Source organism: Salvelinus alpinus, chromosome 1 (genome assembly GCF_045679555.1).
Source record: "Salvelinus alpinus chromosome 1, SLU_Salpinus.1, whole genome shotgun sequence".
Classification (NCBI taxonomy): Eukaryota; Metazoa; Chordata; class Actinopteri; order Salmoniformes; family Salmonidae; genus Salvelinus; species Salvelinus alpinus.
Window position 1 is genome coordinate 113,577,457 of NC_092086.1, and position 21,496 is coordinate 113,598,952.

Consider the following 21,496-nt stretch of genomic DNA (forward strand, 5'->3'; position numbering starts at 1 on the left):
GTAGTGTTTGGTTCTAGCCCACTGATTGAATACTACTATATGGGTAGTGTTTGGTTCTAGCCCACTGACTGAATACTACTATATGAGTAGTGTTTGGTTCTAGCACGCTGATTGAATACTACTATATGGGTAGTGTTTGGTTCTAGTCCACTGACTGAAGACTACTGTATGGGTAGTGTTTGGTTCTAGCCCACTGACTGAAGACTACTATATGGGTAATGTTTGGTTCTAGCCCACTGACTGAATACTACTATATGGGTAGTGTTTGGTTCTAGTCCACTGACTGAAGACTACTGTATGGGTAGTGTTTGGTTCTAGCCCACTGACTGAAGACTACTATATGAGTAGTGTTTGGTTCTAGCCCACTGACTGAATACTACTATATGGGTAGTGTTTGGTTCTAGCCCACTGATTGAATACTACTATATGGGTAGTGTTTGGTTCTAGCCCACTGACTGAATACTACTATATGGGTAGTGTTTGGTTCTAGCCCACTGATTGAATACTACTATATGGGTAGTGTTTGGTTCGAGCCCACTGACTGAAGACTACTATATGGGTAGTGTTTGGTTCTAGCCCACTGACTGAAGACTACTCTATGAGTAGTGTTTGGTTCTAGCCCACTGACTGAAGACTACTGTATAAGGGCACAAAGTGAGACCCAGATGCAGACACGGTAGGCAGATGGTTTGAGTCTCTGATATTTATTATAATCCAAGGGGTAGGCAAGAGAATGGTCATAGAACGAGCAAAAGATCCAAAACCAGGTCAGAGTCCAGAAGGTAGAGAGTGGCGGGCAGGCAGAATGGTCATGCAGGCGGGTTCAGAGTCCAGACAGGCAAGGGTCACAACCCGGAGGACTAACAAAACAGAGAGAAGGAAAAAGCAGCAGAACAGGAAAAAACACGCTCGTTGACTTGACAAACAAGACGAACTGGCAACAGACAAGCAGAGAACACAGGAATAAGTACCCAGGGACTAATGAGGAAACACCATCTAGCCCACTGACTGAATACTACTATATGGGTAGTGTTTGGTTCTAGCCCACTGACTGAATACTACTATATGGGTAGTGTTTGGTTCTAGCCCACTGATTGAAGACTACTATATGGGTAGTGTTTGGTTCTAGCCCACTGACTGAATACTACTATATGAGTAGTGTTTGGTTCTAGTCCACTGACTGAATACTACTGTATGGGTAGTGTTTGGTTCTAGCCCGCTGACTGAATACTACTATATGGGTAGTGTTTGGTTCTAGCCCGCTGATTGAATACTACTATATGGGTAGTGTTTGGTTCTAGCCCACTGATTGAATACTACTATATGGGTAGTGTTTGGTTCTAGCCCGCTGATTGAATACTACTATATGGGTAGTGTTTGGTTCTAGCCCACTGATTGAATACTACTATATGGGTAGTGTTTGGTTCTAGCCCACTGATTGAATACTACTATATGGGTAGTGTTTGGTTCTAGCCCACTGATTGAATACTACTATATGGGTAGTGTTTGGTTCTAGCCCACTGATTGAATACTACTATATGGGTAGTGTTTGGTTCTAGCCCACTGACTGAAGACTACTGTATGGGTAGTGTTGGTTCTGTGGTGTTGTAGAGTGTTTTTCTGTGTCCGTGTCCCTCAATATTTTGTTTTTCCTTTGCATCTTATCAGCTGTTGTCTACACATAGGCCGACCTGTTGAAGTTATTAAACTATTATCTACACGTGGGCCGACCTGTTGAAGTTATTAAACTATTATCTACACGTAGGCCCGACCTGTTGAAGTTATTAAACTATTATCTACACGTAGGCCGACCTGTTGAAGTTATTAAACTATTATCTACACGTAGGCCGACCTGTTGAAGTTATTAAACTATTATCTACACGTAGGCTGACCTGTTGAAGATATTAAACTATTGTCTACACGTAGGCTGACCTGTTGAAGTTATTAAACTATTATCTACACGTAGGCCCGACCTGTTGAAGTTATTAAACTATTATCTACACGTAGGTCGACCTGTTGAAGTTATGAAACTATTATCTACACGTAGGCCGACCTGTTGAAGTTATTAAACTATTATCTACACGTAGGCCGACCTGTTGAAGTTATTAAACTATTATCTACACGTAGGTCGACCTGTTGAAGTAATTAAACTATTATCTACACATAGGCCGACCTGTTGAAGTTATTAAACTATTATCTACACGTGGGCCGACCTGTTGAAGTTATTAAACTATTATCTACACGTAGGCCCGACCTGTTGAAGTTATTAAACTATTATCTACACGTAGGCCGACCTGTTGAAGTTATTAAACTATTATCTACACGTAGGCCGACCTGTTGAAGTTATTAAACTATTATCTACACGTAGGCTGACCTGTTGAAGATATTAAACTATTGTCTACACGTAGGCTGACCTGTTGAAGTTATTAAACTATTATCTACACGTAGGCCCGACCTGTTGAAGTTATTAAACTATTATCTACACGTAGGCCGACCTGTTGAAGTTATTAAACTATTATCTACACGTAGGCCCGACCTGTTGAAGTTATTAAACTAGTATCTACACGTAGGTCGACCTGTTGAAGTTATTAAACTATTATCTACACGTAGGCTGACCTGTTGAAGTTATTAAACTATTATCTACACGTAGGCCCGACCTGTTGAAGTTATTAAACTAGTATCTACACGTAGGTCGACCTGTTGAAGTTATTAAACTATTATCTACACGTAGGCTGACCTGTTGAAGTTATTAAACTATTGTCTACACGTAGGCTGACCTGTTGAAGTTATTAAAGTATTGTCTACACGTAGGCTGACCTGTTGAAGTTATTAAACTATTATCTACACGTAGGCCGACCTGTTGAAGTTATTAAACTATTATCTACATGTAGGTCGACCTGTTGAAGTTATTAAACTATTATCTACACGTAGGCTGACCTGTTGAAGTTATTAAACTATTATCTACACGTAGGCTGACCTGTTGAAGTTATTAAACTATTATCTACACGTAGGCTGACCTGTTGAAGTTATTAAACTATTGTCTACACGTAGGCTGACCTGTTGAAGTTATTAAAGTATTGTCTACACGTAGGCTGACCTGTTGAAGTTATTAAACTATTATCTACACGTAGGCTGACCTGTTGAAGTTATTAAAGTATTGTCTACACGTAGGCCGACCTGTTGAAGTTATTAAACTATTATCTACACGTAGGCCCGACCTGTTGAAGTTATTAAACTATTATCTACACGTAGGCCCGACCTGTTGAAGTTATTAAACTATTATCTACACGTAGGCCGACCTGTTGAAGTTATTAAACTATTATCTACACGTAGGCCGACCTGTTGAAGTTATTAAACTATTATCTACACGTAGGCTGACCTGTTGAAGTTATTAAACTATTATCTACACGTAGGCTGACCTGTTGAAGTTATTAAACTATTATCTACACGTAGGCTGACCTGTTGAAGTTATTAAACTATTATCTACACGTAGGCTGACCTGTTGAAGTTATTAAACTATTATCTACACGTAGGCCGACCTGTTGAAGTTATTAAACTATTGTCTACACGTAGGTCGACCTGTTGAAGTTAATAAGCTGTTCACATTGCAACACTTCGAGAACTCTAGACAGGTCATGCAGACATGAAAATATCTGACACGTGTAAGGTTCGTTTGGAACAGAGAGAGAGGGCACTAAAGCAATTACTTGGAGGGCAGAGTGGTTCTTCCACACCATATCTTACAAATGGTTGCACTGAAAATGTCTGGACTCATGGTAGAATGTGAAATATTGAGGTTGTGGTTTATTGTGCACAGCAACATTTACAGAAGATGTTGTCTTCAGATCTAATAATGATTGAAATGTTTATATCATTGACACTGCAGGTTTTACATAAATATTACTGTTATATAACGTTATAAATGTCATAGAGGGGATGTAGTGTATGTTTTTAACTTGATATTTATCTAAGACAGGTACACAGGTCTGTTCTACCTGACCCAAAATCACCTGCATCACATCTTCACCTCTCTCTCTGTAGGATCATTCCTAGTATGACTACTAACATATACTCTCTCTTCTTCTTCTCATCCTACCCTGTCTCTCTGTGTTTTCCCTCCCTCCCTCCCACCCTCCCTCCCTCCCCCTCCCCTCCCCTCCCTCCCTCCCTCCCTCCCTCCCCCTCCCCTCCCCTCCCTCCCTCCCCCTCCCCTCCCCTCCCTCCCTCCCCCCCTCCCTCCCCCTCCCTCCCTCCCTCCCTCCCTCCCCCTGCCCTCCCCTCCCCTCCCTCCCTCCCTCCCTCCCCCTGCCCCCCTCCCCTCCCCTCCCTCCCTCCCTCCCTCCCTCCCTCCTAAAGCGTGCAAAAGAAAAGAACAAGACCCAAGCAAGGAAAGGAACAATACACCAAAGAAATCGCGCCTGGTTTTTACTGACCTGCAGCGTCGCACCCTGCTGGCCATCTTCAAGGAGAACAAGCGTCCGTCCAAAGAGATGCAGATGACCATCTCTCAGCAGCTGGGACTGGAACTCACCACCGTTAGCAACTTCTTCATGAACGCCCGCAGGCGCAGCCTGGACAAATGGATGGACGAGGGGAGTCCTGGAGGAGCCTCCACAGCATCCAGCTCTTGTACCAAAGTGTGATGGATAGGGGGTGGGGGGGGGGGGGGGGGGGTTGGGGTTGTGGGAGGGTTGGGACGGTCCGGGTGGGGGTGAGGGGCTGGGGGGGGGAGGGCAGCTGGTCAGTGCACCAAGGAGGGGCGCGTCGAACCACCACTAGGAAACCAAAAACTTTTTACATTTTGCTTTTTGAAAATGAGTTAAAAAGGAAAGGGGCTGTTTACTGGCTGAAGTAGCAAAATTAAATCAGATCCATTTATAAAACATTGATGCATTGATGAAGCACTATAGGGTAATCCCACCCCCCGGGTTTGCACACTGCCTGAATGATACCACCAGTCCAAGGCTATTCATGACTAATGTCTATCTATAGCTTTATTAGAATGAAACACAGTTAATCTGCTCTATTCTAGTTTTTTATAATGTCCCTCAAAACATTAGCCCACAAACCATTGACCAAGTATTATGTGCTAATATATGATGTAAATGATCAATATGCAATATTGGATTGAAACCACAGTGTTAGCTAACCCACCAAAGAATTAACCACAGAATGTCCTAACAATCTCTCGGAGCAGGACTTCCTTGACATCGTCATATAGGATACTTATATAAACAATCCAAATACCAATGACCCAGTATTATGTTTTCTAAACTCCAATAATAAGTTATAATAATGCAGACTACATATTAAATATATATATACACGCACACACATATATACAAACATACATACAAGCAACCCTTATCTGGTATTATAACTTAGAGATGTGATATTAGCGAGGTATCTACAACAGCATCAGAGTCTTATGAGAGGAGAGGGAGGTATTTGACTTGGAGACTCTTCCACAACCAGCAAAATGTAAACACAACACTAGACGCACACACACACACACACACACACACACACACACACACACACACACACACACACACACACACACACACACACACACACACACACACACTCTTTACAGTGTAAAGCGACTACTAAACTTAGCTCTCTCTCTCTCAACATATGTCGTGGTCTGTAAAGCATGTGAGCACAATAATGAAGCACATATTCTTTGCAATAGAACTGGAGTTGCAGCTCAATGCAGAATGTTCTTCACATATTAGAAATCTCAGGATGCCATTTCTAAACAGAGGCTGAAGAACACCTACTGCTAATACTACTACCGCTACTTCTACTACTACTACTACTATACTACTACTACTGCTAATACTACTACTACTACTGCTACTACTGCTAATACTACTACTACTACTGCTACTACTGCTACTACTACTACTACTACTATACTACTACTACTGCTAATACTACTACTACTACCGCTACTACTACTACTACTACTACTGCTACTACTGCTACTACTACTACCGCTAATACTACTACTACTACTACTACTACTGCTACTACTGCTACTACTACTACTACTGCTAATACTACTACTGCTACTACTACTACTACTATACTACTACTACTGCTAATACTACTACCGCTACTACTACTACTACTATACTACTACTACTGCTAATACTACTACTACTACTACTACTACTACTACTACTATACTACCACTACTGCTAATACTACTACTACTACCGCTACTACTACTACTGCTACTACTACTGCTACTACTATTACTACTGTTACTACTACTACTACTATACTACTACTACTACCACTACTACTATACTACTACTACTGCTACTAATATTACTAATGTTACTACTACTACTACTACTATACTACTACTACTACTATACTACTACTACTGCTACTACTAGTACTACTGTTACTACTACTACTGTTACTATACTACTACTAATACTACTACTACTGTTACTACTGCTGCTACTACTATACTACTACTACTACTACTACTACTACTACTACTGCTACTACTACCACTGCTACTACTACTACTGTTACTACTACTGCTATTACCACTACTACTGCTACTACTACTGCTACTACTACTGCTACTACTGTTACTGCTGCTACTACTACTACTACTACTACTACTACTACTACTACTACTGTTACTACTACTGCTACTACTACTACTACTGTTACTACTACTACTGCTACTACTACTACTACTACTTCTACTACTACTACTACTACTACTGTTACTACTACTACTACTACTGCTACTACTACTACTACTACTACTGCTACTACTAGTACTACTGTTACTACTACTACTGTTACTATACTACTACTAATACTACTACTACTGTTACTACTGCTGCTACTACTATACTACTACTACTACTACTACTACTACTACTACTACTACTGCTACTACTACCACTGCTACTACTACTACTGTTACTACTACTGCTATTACCACTACTACTGCTACTACTACTGCTACTACTACTGCTACTACTGTTACTGCTGCTACTACTACTACTACTACTACTACTACTACTACTACTACTACTACTACTACTACTACTGTTACTACTACTGCTACTACTACTACTACTACTACTACTTCTACTACTACTACTACTGTTACTACTACTACTACTACTACTACTACTACTACTACTACTACTACTACTACTACTACTACTACTACTACTACTACTACTACTACTAGACCACCCACTCTTGCACACACAGTGTACGCTATGATCTCCATAGTGTAATTATGACATCCACACAGATGACACATGACACACACACACACACACACACACACACACACACACACACACACACACACACCCACATTAACATAAACACTAACCTACAGTAGGACACACCCCTGAGGAGACATTTTCCCAACAGTTTCCCGACTTTATATTATAGAACGTCTCTGATAAGACAAAAGGTATGATTCTACCCTAGCTTAATATGGTTTATCTAACCATAGCAACCATTATATTTTAATAACAACACAACAATCAGATCCATGCTAGCCTTCCTCCTAACTAACGTACCAGTAGGACTGTGTGTGGAAGGCCACCCTATTCCTTATATAGTGCACTACATAGGCCTCTAGTGCACTACTTTAGACTAGGGTTCCATAGGCCTCTGGTCAAAATGTAGTGCACTTTATAGGGAATAGAGTGTCATTTGGGACGCCACCCTAGGACTCTGGACCAGTCAGCGGTCTGTGACCTCTGTGAGATAAACTGGCGTGGCTGATCAGGGCCTTTGTAATAGAAAAAGAGGACAATCTCCAAGACGATGCCTGTCGGTTCCATCTCTTGACAAAGGTTCTGTCGTTGATATGTCAGATGGATGCTCAGTACGTTATAGGTGACAGACAGCCTTAGCCTGGGTCCCAGATCTGGCTGTGTCGTCTTGTACAGCCAACACCTTGGGAGCCAGGCTAAGAAAGAACCCCATACCTGAAATATTCTGAGCATTTACCTGTCTGGTACAACACTAATGATTATATAGACAACACATTATTGTGTTGAGGACTCCATTAAAACACAATAACAATCATGCAATATATTACACATTCTGTAAATATACCTGCCGTCCCTGTCAAGCCAACCCCTTAAGAGTTCAATCACGTCAAACTCCTATCGCTGTCTATCAGCCATCGATCAAACAACAGAGGTAAAGACACCGGTAAGCAGCCCCTTGTCCCGTAGAACACAGGTTTTCGTGGTATAGAAGCAAGCCGAAGGCTTGAAGGACCATAAATGGACACTTGAGACTTTTTCTATTTATTGACAAATCGAAACCAAAGAAACTTTTTCTGCACCTAACTGTTCTACAACAAAACTGTTCTAAAGAGGAAGATAATTATAAATGTGAGCAGCGATGACGATGATGATGATGATGAAGAGGAGGAAGTGGAGGACAGACGTCAGAGGGAACAGAGAAGTAGCTTTGTTCTGTTCTGATTGGTCATGACATTTTAAGGGGAAGCAGGATAGGACTGAAAGGGTTTAAACACGTGTGGGAGCAATGTCGATTGCAGCAGCTGTTTTCTAAGGCAGAATGACGTGTCTCTGAAAGTAGGAAGGTTGTCTTTAACGTGTGCCTATGCAGTTTTTCCAACAAAAAAAAAAAATGGAAAAGAACAACGAAAACCTCATCAGCTACAAAACCAAAGATTCATAATTATTCCTACAGCAGTTTCAACCCCAACGTTTATTTTCCTGACAATGTCTACCATACATGCATGCATACTGTATAGCTAGCGCTACCCAGTACATGTATATATGGTAGTACATGTATGTATGATTTTAAGGGTACGCTCCTTCTTCAACATGACACTGTGTGATTCAGTAGGTACGATACATCCTCTCCATCACTCCCTTTCACTGGACACTGACTACCTCGGGTTCTCCGTCTGTCCACTCCACTAGGGAACATCATGCCCGGAGGATTCAGGTGTATCTGTCACTGCAGTCTGTAGAGAAACATGATTCTGTGAAACTATGTGAAACTACAGTACACACCAAAGATAACTGGTGTACAGCACACCACAATCCTTCCAGTTCCACTAACTACCGTGCTGTTGTACTCAGATCCTTCCGGTTCCATCCACTAACTACCGTGCTGTTGTACTCAAGACTCACAATTAGTCACACTTTGTGGTACACTACACACACCTCTCTCTGTCGGTCTGTCATCACATCTCATCTGTTCACCTTACTCTCCACAGCGTTCATGTTAGTGAAGGAGGGTACAGTAGGGGACAGAGGGGTTGGGTGCTCATAGGCACATCCTGTATGACTTCAGTTCTTTTTGGGGGAAAACAAAACACAACTACTCCACACGTTCACAATAAGCAAAACCAAATATAGAAACAGAACAGTAGTTCAACCTGTTGAGTGAAACTGCTCAAATATCGGTCGAATAGCTTTATCCTTTCCTAGTTGTCTCAATGTAAGGCTTCTAGTCCAAAGATGCTCCGCCACGGCCCTAGCTCTCTTGGTCCTGGTACTAGCCCTGGTCCTAGCTCTCCTGGTCTGGTCCTAACCCTGGTCCTAGCCCTGGTCTTGAGGCTCGGAGCCTGGCGTAGTCCACCTTCATACTCGCTGCAGTCTGGTCTTGAGGAACATGTGCCAACCATGGGTATGAAACCAAAATCCAAAGAGGTTTTCATTGCTTGTCTTTAGTGCTTACGTTCGTTTGCCAATGCCTAATGTACAATTAAGTTGTCTTTCCTAGGTTTTTGTCAATATATGTTGTTATTTCATGTAATTTATATTTGTTTTAATTAATTGAGAATTAATTTATATTGCCAAATCTCCCTTGGAAACCCTTTACCCTGATTAGCTTGTCAAAGTTTACATTGTTTGTCCTGTTTTCTTTTGATGATGCTGTCAAACAAATGTATTTTTGAGGTGTGTTAATACACATTATAGTTGTTTTACTTAATTATTTAATGCTATTTAATTAGATGTAATTGTTTGGATTAATATGTATGGGTATTTAAGAATGTTAGAGCATCAAAGATGCAGTGCTTATGTCCTACCCAGTTAATTTATTATTAGTTAGCTTTACTTTAAAGAGCAACAGAGTCTGTGTTAATTGTTTAGTTAATAATGACAGAAGAATGCTTTCCAAACGTAGTAATGTCAGGGTAGTTGGAATGATTAATGTTGCCACTACATTATTATAACTCATTTAGATTTTTCATTTACTTTCTTATTTCCGATGAAATCAATCTGTTGAACAAAAGATAATGAATCAATCTGTTGATGAAAAGAGAATGACTCAATCTGTTCATGAAAAGATAATGAATCAATCTGTTGATGAAAAGAGAATGACTCAATCTGTTCATGAAAAGATAATGAATCAATCTGTTGATGAAAAGAGAATGAATCAATCTGTTGATGAAAAGAGAATGACTCAATCTGTTCATGAAAAGATAATGAATCAATCTGTTGATGAAAAGAGAATGAATCAATCTGTTGATGAAAAGAGAATGACTCAATCTGTTGATGAAAAGAGAATGAATCAATCTGTTGATGAAAAGAGAATGAATCAATCTGTTGATGAAAAGAGAATGACTCAATCTGTTCATGAAAAGAGAATGAATCAATCTGTTGATGAAAAGAGAATGAATCAATCTGTTGATGAAAAGAGAATGACTCAATCTGTTCATGAAAAGATAATGAATCAATCTGTTCATGAAAAGACAATGACTCAATCTGTTCATGAAAAGATAATGAATCAATCAGTTCATGAAAAGATAATGAATGAGCACTGCATCGGTTTTTCTTCTGTGATTTATTAATGAATGAGTTTTATTTTTGAGACATTTGCATTATTCTGCTTACCATGATGGACAAGCAATGAATTTCAGACTGATGTTTGTGCCTCTGATAGGACAGTGCCACACGTTGAATGAGACAGACAGACTCACCACTGATAGGACAGGGCCACACGTTGATTGAGACAGACAAACTCACCAAAGATAACTGGAACGCTGAGAAGTTGTTCGTTGTTTCACTTGATAGAAGGACAACAGAGGATTCCCTTAAACTAGCTGCTTCCAAGACTGACTTGTGTATAAAAAAAAAAACGATTTCTATTTCTATAGTGAGAACCAAAGAGGCTACCTCACTGACCTTTCCATTTGTCATTTGAATCGTGTTGATGAAACCAAAGATACCAAAGATGTTTTCTCTAGTACGGTCTGCGCTTGGCCCATGCTTTCATTTTGATATTATCTCTCTTTCTCCTTCCCTCTCCCCTCCTTTCTCTTGCTCTTGCTCTCTCTCTCTCTCATGCCTTCTCCTCCCCTACAATAACAGGTGTACAGGGGAAGGTGAGGGTGAGGGTGTGTGTTGGGTTAGGGAAGGTGAGGGGAGGGTGCGCGTTGGGTTAGGGAAGGTGAGGGTGTGTGTTGGTGATGTATGATCAATGCTATGTGTTTCAGAAAGCCCTTCACCAGATCACAGTACACATGTGTCCAAACCACACATTGAGTTGTGAAAAACTAAACTAAACTAAAAAACAACACCATTTTGCACTAAAGCATTAAGGCAACCCAAGGGCTGGTTACTCTGATGGACAAAATACATCTACGCTACTCCACATAAAGAACATACTACAATCATATAATTCACAAACTTCTAGGGATTTACTTTTTTTCCTTGATGTTTTAAATGTAAGGACCAAACAAGCAGTGTCGGGTTTTTTTTTTTTTCTGTGTCGGAATCTACAACCACAGAAGTCCGAATAATTAGCCAAAAACACTGTGTACATCTTATCAAACTAAAATTATATTAGCTATATTTGTTCTATTTCCTGTGAAGAGAGGGCTGCAGGCCATACATTTGAAATGTTCACCTCAAATCCCCAAGTATCAAATCCAAAACAATCAGACAAATAAAGCAAGGAAAAAAGAACTGTACGTGGAATTCCAGAAACACAATCCTCTTCCCTGCCTATTGCTTCAGTGCAACGTTGTGATTTAAACCAAAGAAACCTCAACACAGAGAAACCAAAAGGCACTGGTGAAGGGCCTCTGGAAGATACACACTGGGATGTTACCCTGACGCATTAAGGGTTAGACAAAATAGAACACCTGTAACAATTAAATTAGTAGTGTACTCCTTGGAACTTATACTAATCATGCCCCAGCTCCTGTTTGGAAAGGTAATATGGAGTTGAAATGAGAGAAAAATCATGTGGAATCTGTTGGAACTCGGGATCGTTATCATTTATGAAAAGACACGACTTCATCAAGTGTTGCCATGTTCATGTGTAGCCTATACAATTCAGCATATATATTACAAGATAAATCGAATTATGCAATTAGACTTGAGAGATGAGAGTGGCAACAGTTGATCTGGGACTCATGGAATGATATGATAATACTGGGCCCAGTTGATTCTCTCCCTATTAGCTGATAAAATAAGGTTATATGCCTATGTTACTTAATCGCATTCAACAATGCCAATAATGTTTTAAATTCGTCTTTTGCTTTCAAAAGCATCTCAAACATAGAACATGTACAAATTAATTTCATGTCCATTGAATTATACCGTGCGTTATAGGGGAAAAAATGCACGCTCTAGAATGCCCTTCAAGCCAATCAGAAACGAGTAATCAACAACGCCATGGTATAAAGGCCTTTCATAAACTGTGTGGGTCGAGCCCTGAATGCTGATTGGTTGACAGCCATGGTATATCAGACCGTATACCACGGGTATGATAAAACATGTATTTTTACTGCTCTAAATACGTTGGTAACCAGCTTATAATAGCAATAAGGCACCTGGGGGGGTTGTGATATATGGCCAATATACCACGGCTAAGGGCTGTTCTTATGCACGACGCATCGCGGCATATACTACACCTCCACGGGCCTTATTGCTTAAATAACATAGGCATATAACCATGTCATATTATTTTCCAATAATGCACGGTATAATTCAATGGCTATGAAGTTCATTTGTACGTGTTATATGTTTGAGCTGCTTTTGAAAGCAAAAGTAGAATATAAAACGTTCATGGTATCGTTGAATTACATTTTCGCTAAACTAGACTGTTTGTTTGGTTACCAAGGCAACTACTGTAGCTATCTAGTAAACTTGCTAGCTACTTCAATGGACGTTGAACACATTTCTACCGGCAAAAATTAACACATTTCTAGCATAGATTTGTATAAAAAGGATAATAAACTCCGGGCTCTATGTGTTCTCTGGAAACTATTACAACTCTGTGGAAGGTTATTTCCACTCCGGTAACACCTTCCACGTCGTTAATTATTTTCCATAGAACGCACAGCCCCATCGTTGATTATCTCGTACATTTTCAGCCATCTATGTTACTTTTCCAATGGGGCTGCTGTAACAAAGACGTAGAGAGGGCTTTTGTTGCAAAGTTTGAGATAACCATGGGGCCATGGGACGAGTGCCTTGCTTGTACCAAAGCGAAGTGTACACCTCTGTACTTTTTATTCCTGTGAATACCTCAGCGTCTAGCCGGACAGCATGTTGACTAGTGGACTGTGTGTTGGTCCGTCTCTGCGGTGCTCAGCGTCTAGACTAGCCAGACAGCATGTTGACTAGTGGACAATGTGTTGGTCCGGCTCTGTGGTGCTTTGCAATGCAATCACTAAACAAACAACTAAGACAAATAATACCAAAGGATTTCCACATCTATGTTTCCTTCCCTCTTCTTCTTTCGTCCTCCAAATGGTTGCAAAGCTTTAAATGAAGAAAAAAAGATGTGTGGCATGTCAACAGCGCAGACCGTGCTCTCCTTAATGTTATCGGATATACCTCATAGATACTAGTGGTTAGGGTAATGTTATTCTAGCGTATGTAATAAATTATTCACTTGCTCTTCTTTTGGTAACTGTGACTGTACGAAACAAACAAAAAAAGCTTTATACATTTTAAGTTGTGATTTTTGTAATAGTTGAAGAGGTGCGCTTACCAAAAACAAATGCTTGTCTTATGCTCTCTTGTTAATGTGACAATTTTTCTCATCTTTTGTGGTTTGAGGTTTTTATTTTTCAGTTTTCTATTTTTGTTGTTGGAGGGACTCTGGTTATATTCACTTGGCTTTCTGGATTGGGAATAGTTACAGAATGAGCCCACAGTTTACATGTTACAACAACAACAAAAACTGTTCTTCTGTTAAAGTTTAAGACCACCATTTTGTTCATTTTCACGCATTCCTTCTTTGTCTTATGACCTATACTTCTGTGTTGAAGTGTAGCATTACAATTAGCCACTGCCAAACAACAGTGCTATAGCCCAGATTTTATGCATGAGTATATTTACAATTAGCTAGCAGTGTAATGCATTGTGACTTTATGGCCTTTTAAGTTTAGAATCTGTACCACTCTATGGACTTAGTTTCTGCATGTGGTTTCTGAGAGCGTGGCTCAGTTGTGTATATATTGGACCCCACTATCATAGTGGACCCTCAGGTTAATAAGTTAATAATTTGAAGGGTCTGTATTCAGAGTAGAATGTTATGAACACAAGTCCAACTGTTAACATATTGCAACTGTGACAGGTGAGATAAACATAATTAGTTAACCTGTTTTGAGGCCTATTTGAGACAGAAGTCCACAACTCTAACTTGATCATATATAGTAACTTACACGTCGCTGAATTTTGGCAGCATCAGTGCACAAACCATGTAGTATTTGACCAACAACAACACACCTAAATAATAATAATATTTTCAAACGATATTACAGAAAAGCCTCAACTTCATGATGTCACAGAAGGTACTTTGCCTGACAATCTATGCTTCTCTTTTATCTTCCACTGAACTAACTGACAAATACAACCCCATTGGTCGACAGCAGCTCCCAACCTGATGAAGTGATTGTCCTGTACTCTGGTCCTCACTGGGTAAAAACCACCCCATAAAGAGATCAGCATCAAGATTACTAGCCTACCTCAGGGGTCAGAGGTGAAAGGTCAGACAGTCTGATGACCTCAGGGGTTAGAGGTCAGAGGAAAGTCTGATGTGAAACACAACGGGCCCAAACCCTCCCGGCTTTATTAATAACCTTTGATTAATCAAATCACTCATGAATTCAGTAGAAAATGAGAATATCGAACAATAACTATTCAGAGAACTTCTCAATCTCTCTCCACAGCCAGATTCTCTCTGTCTGTGCTCGATGGAATGTAACATACAGTGGATTCTATCTATCGATGCCTGATGGCTCAGTAAGGGTCTTATAAGCCTTTTCACACAACTGAGCCGAACCGAACGGAGCCAAGCTGTACTGTACTGGCCTGGTTGGTTAGTTCGGGTCGACATGAGAGGAGTGTGTTCAGACCAAAGGCATGGTCGCGTTACAATCTGATAATACCAGGAACCAGAATAGTAAAGAATGACCTCACATGAGTTGGCCGAGTAGTCTGGTTCCAGGTCTGTTTGTGACAACCACCATAGGAGTTGACTAAACAGCACAAACAGATCTGGGATCAGGCTAGCCTGAGTGATAGTAGTTGAATATTCTAACTAAGCAAAAGCTTAATTCCCAACATTACAAAGCCAATATGCTGTCTATTCCAAAGTATCATTATACAGTATTCATGTTCTGAATAATTCTATTCATTCCTTTGTTCCTTTTGTTGGTGTTTTTGTTTACACTAATAGATTTTGTATTTTCATTGGTTGGGACACGAAGGGGAACTGGTATTTAATTGTGGTGTTGTTATTGGAGTCATATTGATAACATTTTGATAAGAAATATAATTTAGGACCCAAATGAAGTAGAGGTGCAGAGACAATGTTGTTCCATGTATAAAAGACACAATAAAGAAATCACAATGGTCTTATCCATCTGATTTGTCATCATGACTTGAAAACCCCCCCCAAAACATTTTTTCAGATTGAAAACGATTGTATTAATTTGTTCCTCTTTTTTAAATAAAAATAATTAATAATAATAATCTTTTACAGATCCATGTCTTAAATAGAGGCAATTCAACTCAACTGAAATGATGCAGTTTTGCAATTTGTATTTCTTAAGGCAAGGAGAAAAGATAAGACCATTTAAAAAAGAATCCAATGTTATTCTTTCTTTTCGTTTTTTTTACTTAAAATCGTGTTTGAATTGAATCATTTTGAACAAAGCGATAGCCAGAATGACCTGGGCCTGAATCACCAGATAGAACAACAATTCAACAGCTTTAAAACACACAACAATCACTTTAACTGTGTCATTGAGACCATAGCAAGTCTTGTTAATCTGATATGATGATACTGACAGATTACAGATTAGGTTTTGTCCTCTTAAGTGTGTTTCATTGCCGGGTAGTGAGTGTCCTACTGCCTACTATTGGTGGAAAGGATTTCTTTAGTGAAAATGGAAGGTTGAGTCTGTGATCTCAAAGCCTTGGACCTCTTGATATGCCCTAATGTAAAGCAACAACTAATGTGTTATTAACAAGCCAAAGAAAAACTGTAGCATAATTTGCATTGACAAGGTCATATTAACTTTTTATTTTACCAGGTAAGACTTCGATGATTGTGAATATGATGAAAACCAATACCAAATAAACTAAATAACACTCACATACATTATGGCTAAGTTCATGTATATGGAGCCAGTCTCCAAGGTTATAGTTCAGCTGTGTCTACAGATACCGGACATTCATCAGGAGTTCTAGAACATTCATCGGGAGTTCTAGAACATTCATCAGGAGTTCTAGACTTGTTCCGGTGTTCTAGCTCATCTGACTTGTCCACAGTGTTGCCAAAGAAAAGATCACTCTACTCACCATGACAACTTCCCCAAAAAACAGTTTCAAATCGGTGAAATATTTACACAACTGAAAAGAATCGCATAGTTATATCTGTTTGCATGTATTTCAGTAGTTTCCTTTTCAATTTGAGAAAACAATGCATATTGAGTCTGGATTATTTCTAAAGCTTGGTATAATAAATCCTACCCTACAAAACAGGTAGGACTTCAAAAAAAGAGCATTTGCGCCTTTCATCTGTGCAATATTATTAGCTGTACAAAGAAAAAAAAACATGTTAAAAGGTAATGATGAAAACACTATCTGTATCAATGTTACTGTACGTTTTAACGCCTGCATTACATTGGAACTTTTAATATTGTTCAATCTGTTGATGTATTTGGGTACTTTCAAACATCTGCAGAACGTCCCAGTCCTTTCTCTATCTCAGATGATTTAGCTGTGTGTTTGTGTGCTGTTTATATTTGCTGTTTTGGATATAAACCTTTACATTACGCTTTACATTGCATTAGTGTTTATGTCTGCATCATGCTAAATCAATTTTTTCCTGGTACCTGATTTAGTTTTTTCCATCCCCACTATCATCAAATGGTAGTGTTGTATATTCTGCTATTAATATCAAATAAACCGCTTTGATTCATTCACACTCGGTCTCTGCCTCCCGTCTTTTTCCATAGGGATGCCTTCCATAGATATACTGTTGAAGTCGGAAGTTTACATACACCTTAGTCAAATACATTTAAACTCAGTTTTAAACAATTCCTGACATTTAATGCTAGTAAAAACGCCCCGTCTTAGGTCAGTTAGGATCACCACTTTATTTTAAGAATGTGAAATGTCAGAATGATAGTAGAGAGAATGATTTATTTCAGCTTTTATTTCTTTCATCACATTCCCAGTGGGTCAGAAGTTTACAAACACTCAATTAGTATTTGGTAGCATTGCCTTTAAATTGTTTAACTTGGGTCAAACGTTTTGGGTAGCCTTCCACAAGCTTCCCACAATAAGTTGGGTGACTTTTGGCCCATTCCTCCTGACAGAGCTGGTGTAACTGAGTCAGGTTTGTAGACCTCCTTGCTTTCACACACTTTTTCAGTTCTGACCACAAATTGTCTATAGGGTTGAGGTCAGGGCTTTGTGATGGCCACTCCAATACCTTGACTTTGTTGTCCTTAAGCCATTTTGCCACAACTTTGGAAGTATGCTTGGGGTCATTGTCCATTTGGAAGACCCATTTGCGACCAAGCTTTAACTTCCTGACTGATGTCTTGAGATGTTGCTTCAATATATCCACATAATTTTCCTGCCTCATGATGCCATCTATTTTGTGAAGTGCACCAGTCCCTCCTGCTGCCACCCCCATGCTTCACGGTGTTCTTCGGCTTGCAAGCCTCCCCCTTTTTCCTCCAAACATAATGATGGTCATTATGGCCAAACAGTTCTATTTTTGTTTCATCAGACAAGAGGACATTTCTCCAAAAATTACGAGCTTTGTTCCCATATGCAGTTGCAAACCGTAGTCTGGCTTTTTTATGGCGGTTTTGGAGCAGTGGCTTCTTCCTTGCTGAGCGGCCTTTCAGGTTATGTCGATATAGGACTAGTTTTACTGTGGATATAGATACTTTTGTACCTGTTTCCTCCAGCATCTTCACAAGGTCCTTTGCTGTTGTTCTGGGATTGATTTGCACTTTTCGCACCAAAGTCATTAGAAAACCCTTTTGCAATTATGTTTGCACAGTTGAAAACTGTTGGTCTGATTAAAGAAGCAATACAACTGGCCTTTTTTAGACTTGTTGAATATCTGGAGCATCAGCATTTGTGGGTTCGATTACAGGCTCAAAACAACAGTTTTCAGCAGTGCTAACATAAGTGCAAAAAGGTTTTCTAATGATCAATTAGCCTTTTAAAATGATCATCTTGAATTAGCTAACACAACGTGCCATTGGAACACAGGAGTGATGGTTGTTGATAATGGGCCTCTGTACGCCTATGTAGATATTCCATTAAAAATCAGCCGTTTCTAGCTACAATAGTCATTTACAACATTAACAATGTCTACGCTGTATATCGGATCAATTATGATGTTATTTTGATGGACAATTTTTTTTGCTTTTCTTTAAAAAACAAGGACATTTCTAAGTGACCCCAACCTTTTGAACGGTAGTGTATATATCATTATGAACTGGGTGGTTCGAGCACTGAATGCTGATTGGCTGACAGTCATGGTATATCAGACCGTATAACACGGGTATGACAAAACATTTACTTTTTACTGTTCTAATTACGTTGGTAACCAGTTTATAATAGCAATAAGGCACCTCGGGGGTTTGTGGTATATGGCCAATATACCACGGCTAAGGGCTGTATCCAGGCACTCCGCGGTGTGTCGTGCTTAAGAATAGTCCTTGGCCATATACCACACCTCCTCAGGCTTTATTGCTTAAATATATCCTTATAATATAATATATTAGTGTTCTATTTAATTCTGTGAGGGTGATGTCTATGTGAGATGGCCACAAACAGTCGTGGTCAGGGGGACTATTATATAGTCTTGTATAAGCATACACTTATATAAAACACTGTCTTGTATTGTATTAGCATGTACTTACAGTGAGCTCCAAAAGTATTGGGACAGTTACTCATTTTTAGGGGGATTTGAAATGACTATGAGGTTATTAAAGTGTAGACTATTAGCATTCATTTGAGGGTATTTTCATCATTTGGAGTCACTTTTATTGTAAATAAGAATATATGTTTCTAAACACTTCTAAATTAATGTGGATGCTACCATGATTACCGATAATCCTAAATGAATCGTGAATAACGATGAGTGAGAAAGTTACAGACGCACAAATAGTATACCCCCAAGACACGTAGGGTGACCAAATGTTCCGGATTGTGCTGGATTGTCCTGGCAGGTAGCCTAGTTGTTAGAGCGTTGGGCCATTAACCGAACGGTTACTGGAGCGAATCCCAGAGCTGACAAGGTGAAAATCTGTCGTTCTGCCCCTGAACAGTTAACCCCCTGTTCCCCGAGCGCCGAAGACGTGGATGTCGATTAAGGCAGCCCCCCCCCGCCCCCCTCCCCTCTCTGATTCAGAGGGGTTGGGTTAAATGTGGAAGACACATTTCAATTGAATGCATTCAGTTGGACAAATGACTAGTGTTTCTTATTTTTGCACTTTGTTCAGCAACCAACCAATCATGTCCCGCATTCTATATACAAATTCAAATATGTAGTCAATATGTCCAGTAATTCAGTCAGACTTTCTGTCACGTTGCGTTTATGAAGATAGGCCTATATATGTGGCAACACAATCTCACACTCAATTGGTGCAAAAATGTACAAAAACTATTTCAGCAGATTTCGTGCGTTTTTGTGTGGTTTAATTCATGCGAAAATACACCAATTTTTGTGCTACTTCATTCCAAGGAAAATGCAATATTTTTTAATATGACTTCATTCATAGGACAATACATTTTGAGGGGGGGGGGGCAAACTTTGGAACAAACAATATTTTGAAAGTCTTTTTTTGTGTCCCACATTTATTTATATATAAAAACGTGTTAACACCCCAGTATTGTTAACCGACCAGGTTGTCACCGAAATACTTATAATATATTAGTAGCCTTGCGTTAATTTTTCTATTAATGCCAATGCTATTTTCTATGGTTGTTTTCGCTTAATACTTTGCAATACTGGTGCTATGTCGGATTTTATGAGGGTTACCAGATTGGAGTAAAAGCTGTATTTGTCCGTTTTTTGTGTGTGGTATCGTTTAATGTATTTGATTGGGGAATGGGGATACATTTTCATGATGGAAAATGAATTCATTAATAAATGTGGGGAAACAGAAGACCTGCAAAAAAAATCTGTTTGGTTTAAAATCCCCTGGATCGGCAGGTAGCCTAGTGGTTAGAGCGTTGGGCCAATAACCGAAAAGTTGCTAGATCGAATCCCTGAGCTGACAAGGTAAAAATCTGTTGTTCTGCCCCTGAACAAGGCAGGTAACCAACGCACTGTTCCTAGGCCGTCATTGTAAATTAGAATTTGTTCTTAACTGACTTGCCTAGTTAAATTAAATTAAATTTGTAACTCGGCTTTCATGGCAACGGCCGTTAGAGCTCACTTTGTCACGTATGAGCCCTGGTTAGAACCACGTATGAGCCCCTGGTTATAACCACGTATGAGCCCCTGGTTATAACCACGTATGAGCCCTGGATAGAGTCCCTGTTGCACCTTTCTCCCGCTACACTGGTGGCAGCGTTGGGATCATGTCCAGCTCACGTCTAGTTATGTGATCTAGTGGCGGGAAGCGTTCTGTTTTTCAACATTGTGTTGGGTGTCATTACATTGATATATCTAGTGAACAATGGATAAGTAACAATGGGCGTGACAGATAGAAGTAGTTACTACAGGTGTTATCAAGCCTTACATCAAAGTTACCTGAAGCTGAACGGAAAGTGCTATGTCTTGACCAGTTTTTCAGAAGAAAATCCTCTGTAACTATCTAATTTACATAAGTTAACTTACCAGTGTTGCCCCAAAACAAACACATTGTACACATTTACAAGCTACCTGTTTAAAGTGTTACGACAACCATGGTGTTCTGTTGTTACTGAAGTTTATACATCAAATAACCTGACAATGATCCACATCATATCGGGAGTCACATAATATGTGTTATGCAGCG

At 39.6% G+C, this 21,496-nt stretch overlaps 1 protein-coding gene across 4 annotated transcripts in view; it reads left to right on the top strand.

Annotated features, from left to right (window-relative positions):
• Positions 1-17,448, top strand: part of onecut2 (one cut homeobox 2) — a 52,255-nt gene extending 34,807 nt beyond the window's left edge. For 2 of the 4 annotated variants that reach the window (XM_071342098.1, XM_071342104.1), the window contains one exon: positions 4,357-17,448. In XM_071342098.1, coding sequence (XP_071198199.1) covers positions 4,357-4,643 — 287 coding nt within the window. In that variant the 3' untranslated portion in view covers positions 4,644-17,448. The remainder of the gene's footprint in view (positions 1-4,356) is intronic. The other 2 variants (XR_011667886.1, XM_071342108.1) reach the window with 2 other exon arrangements.
• Positions 17,449-21,496: the final 4,048 nt, after the last annotated feature.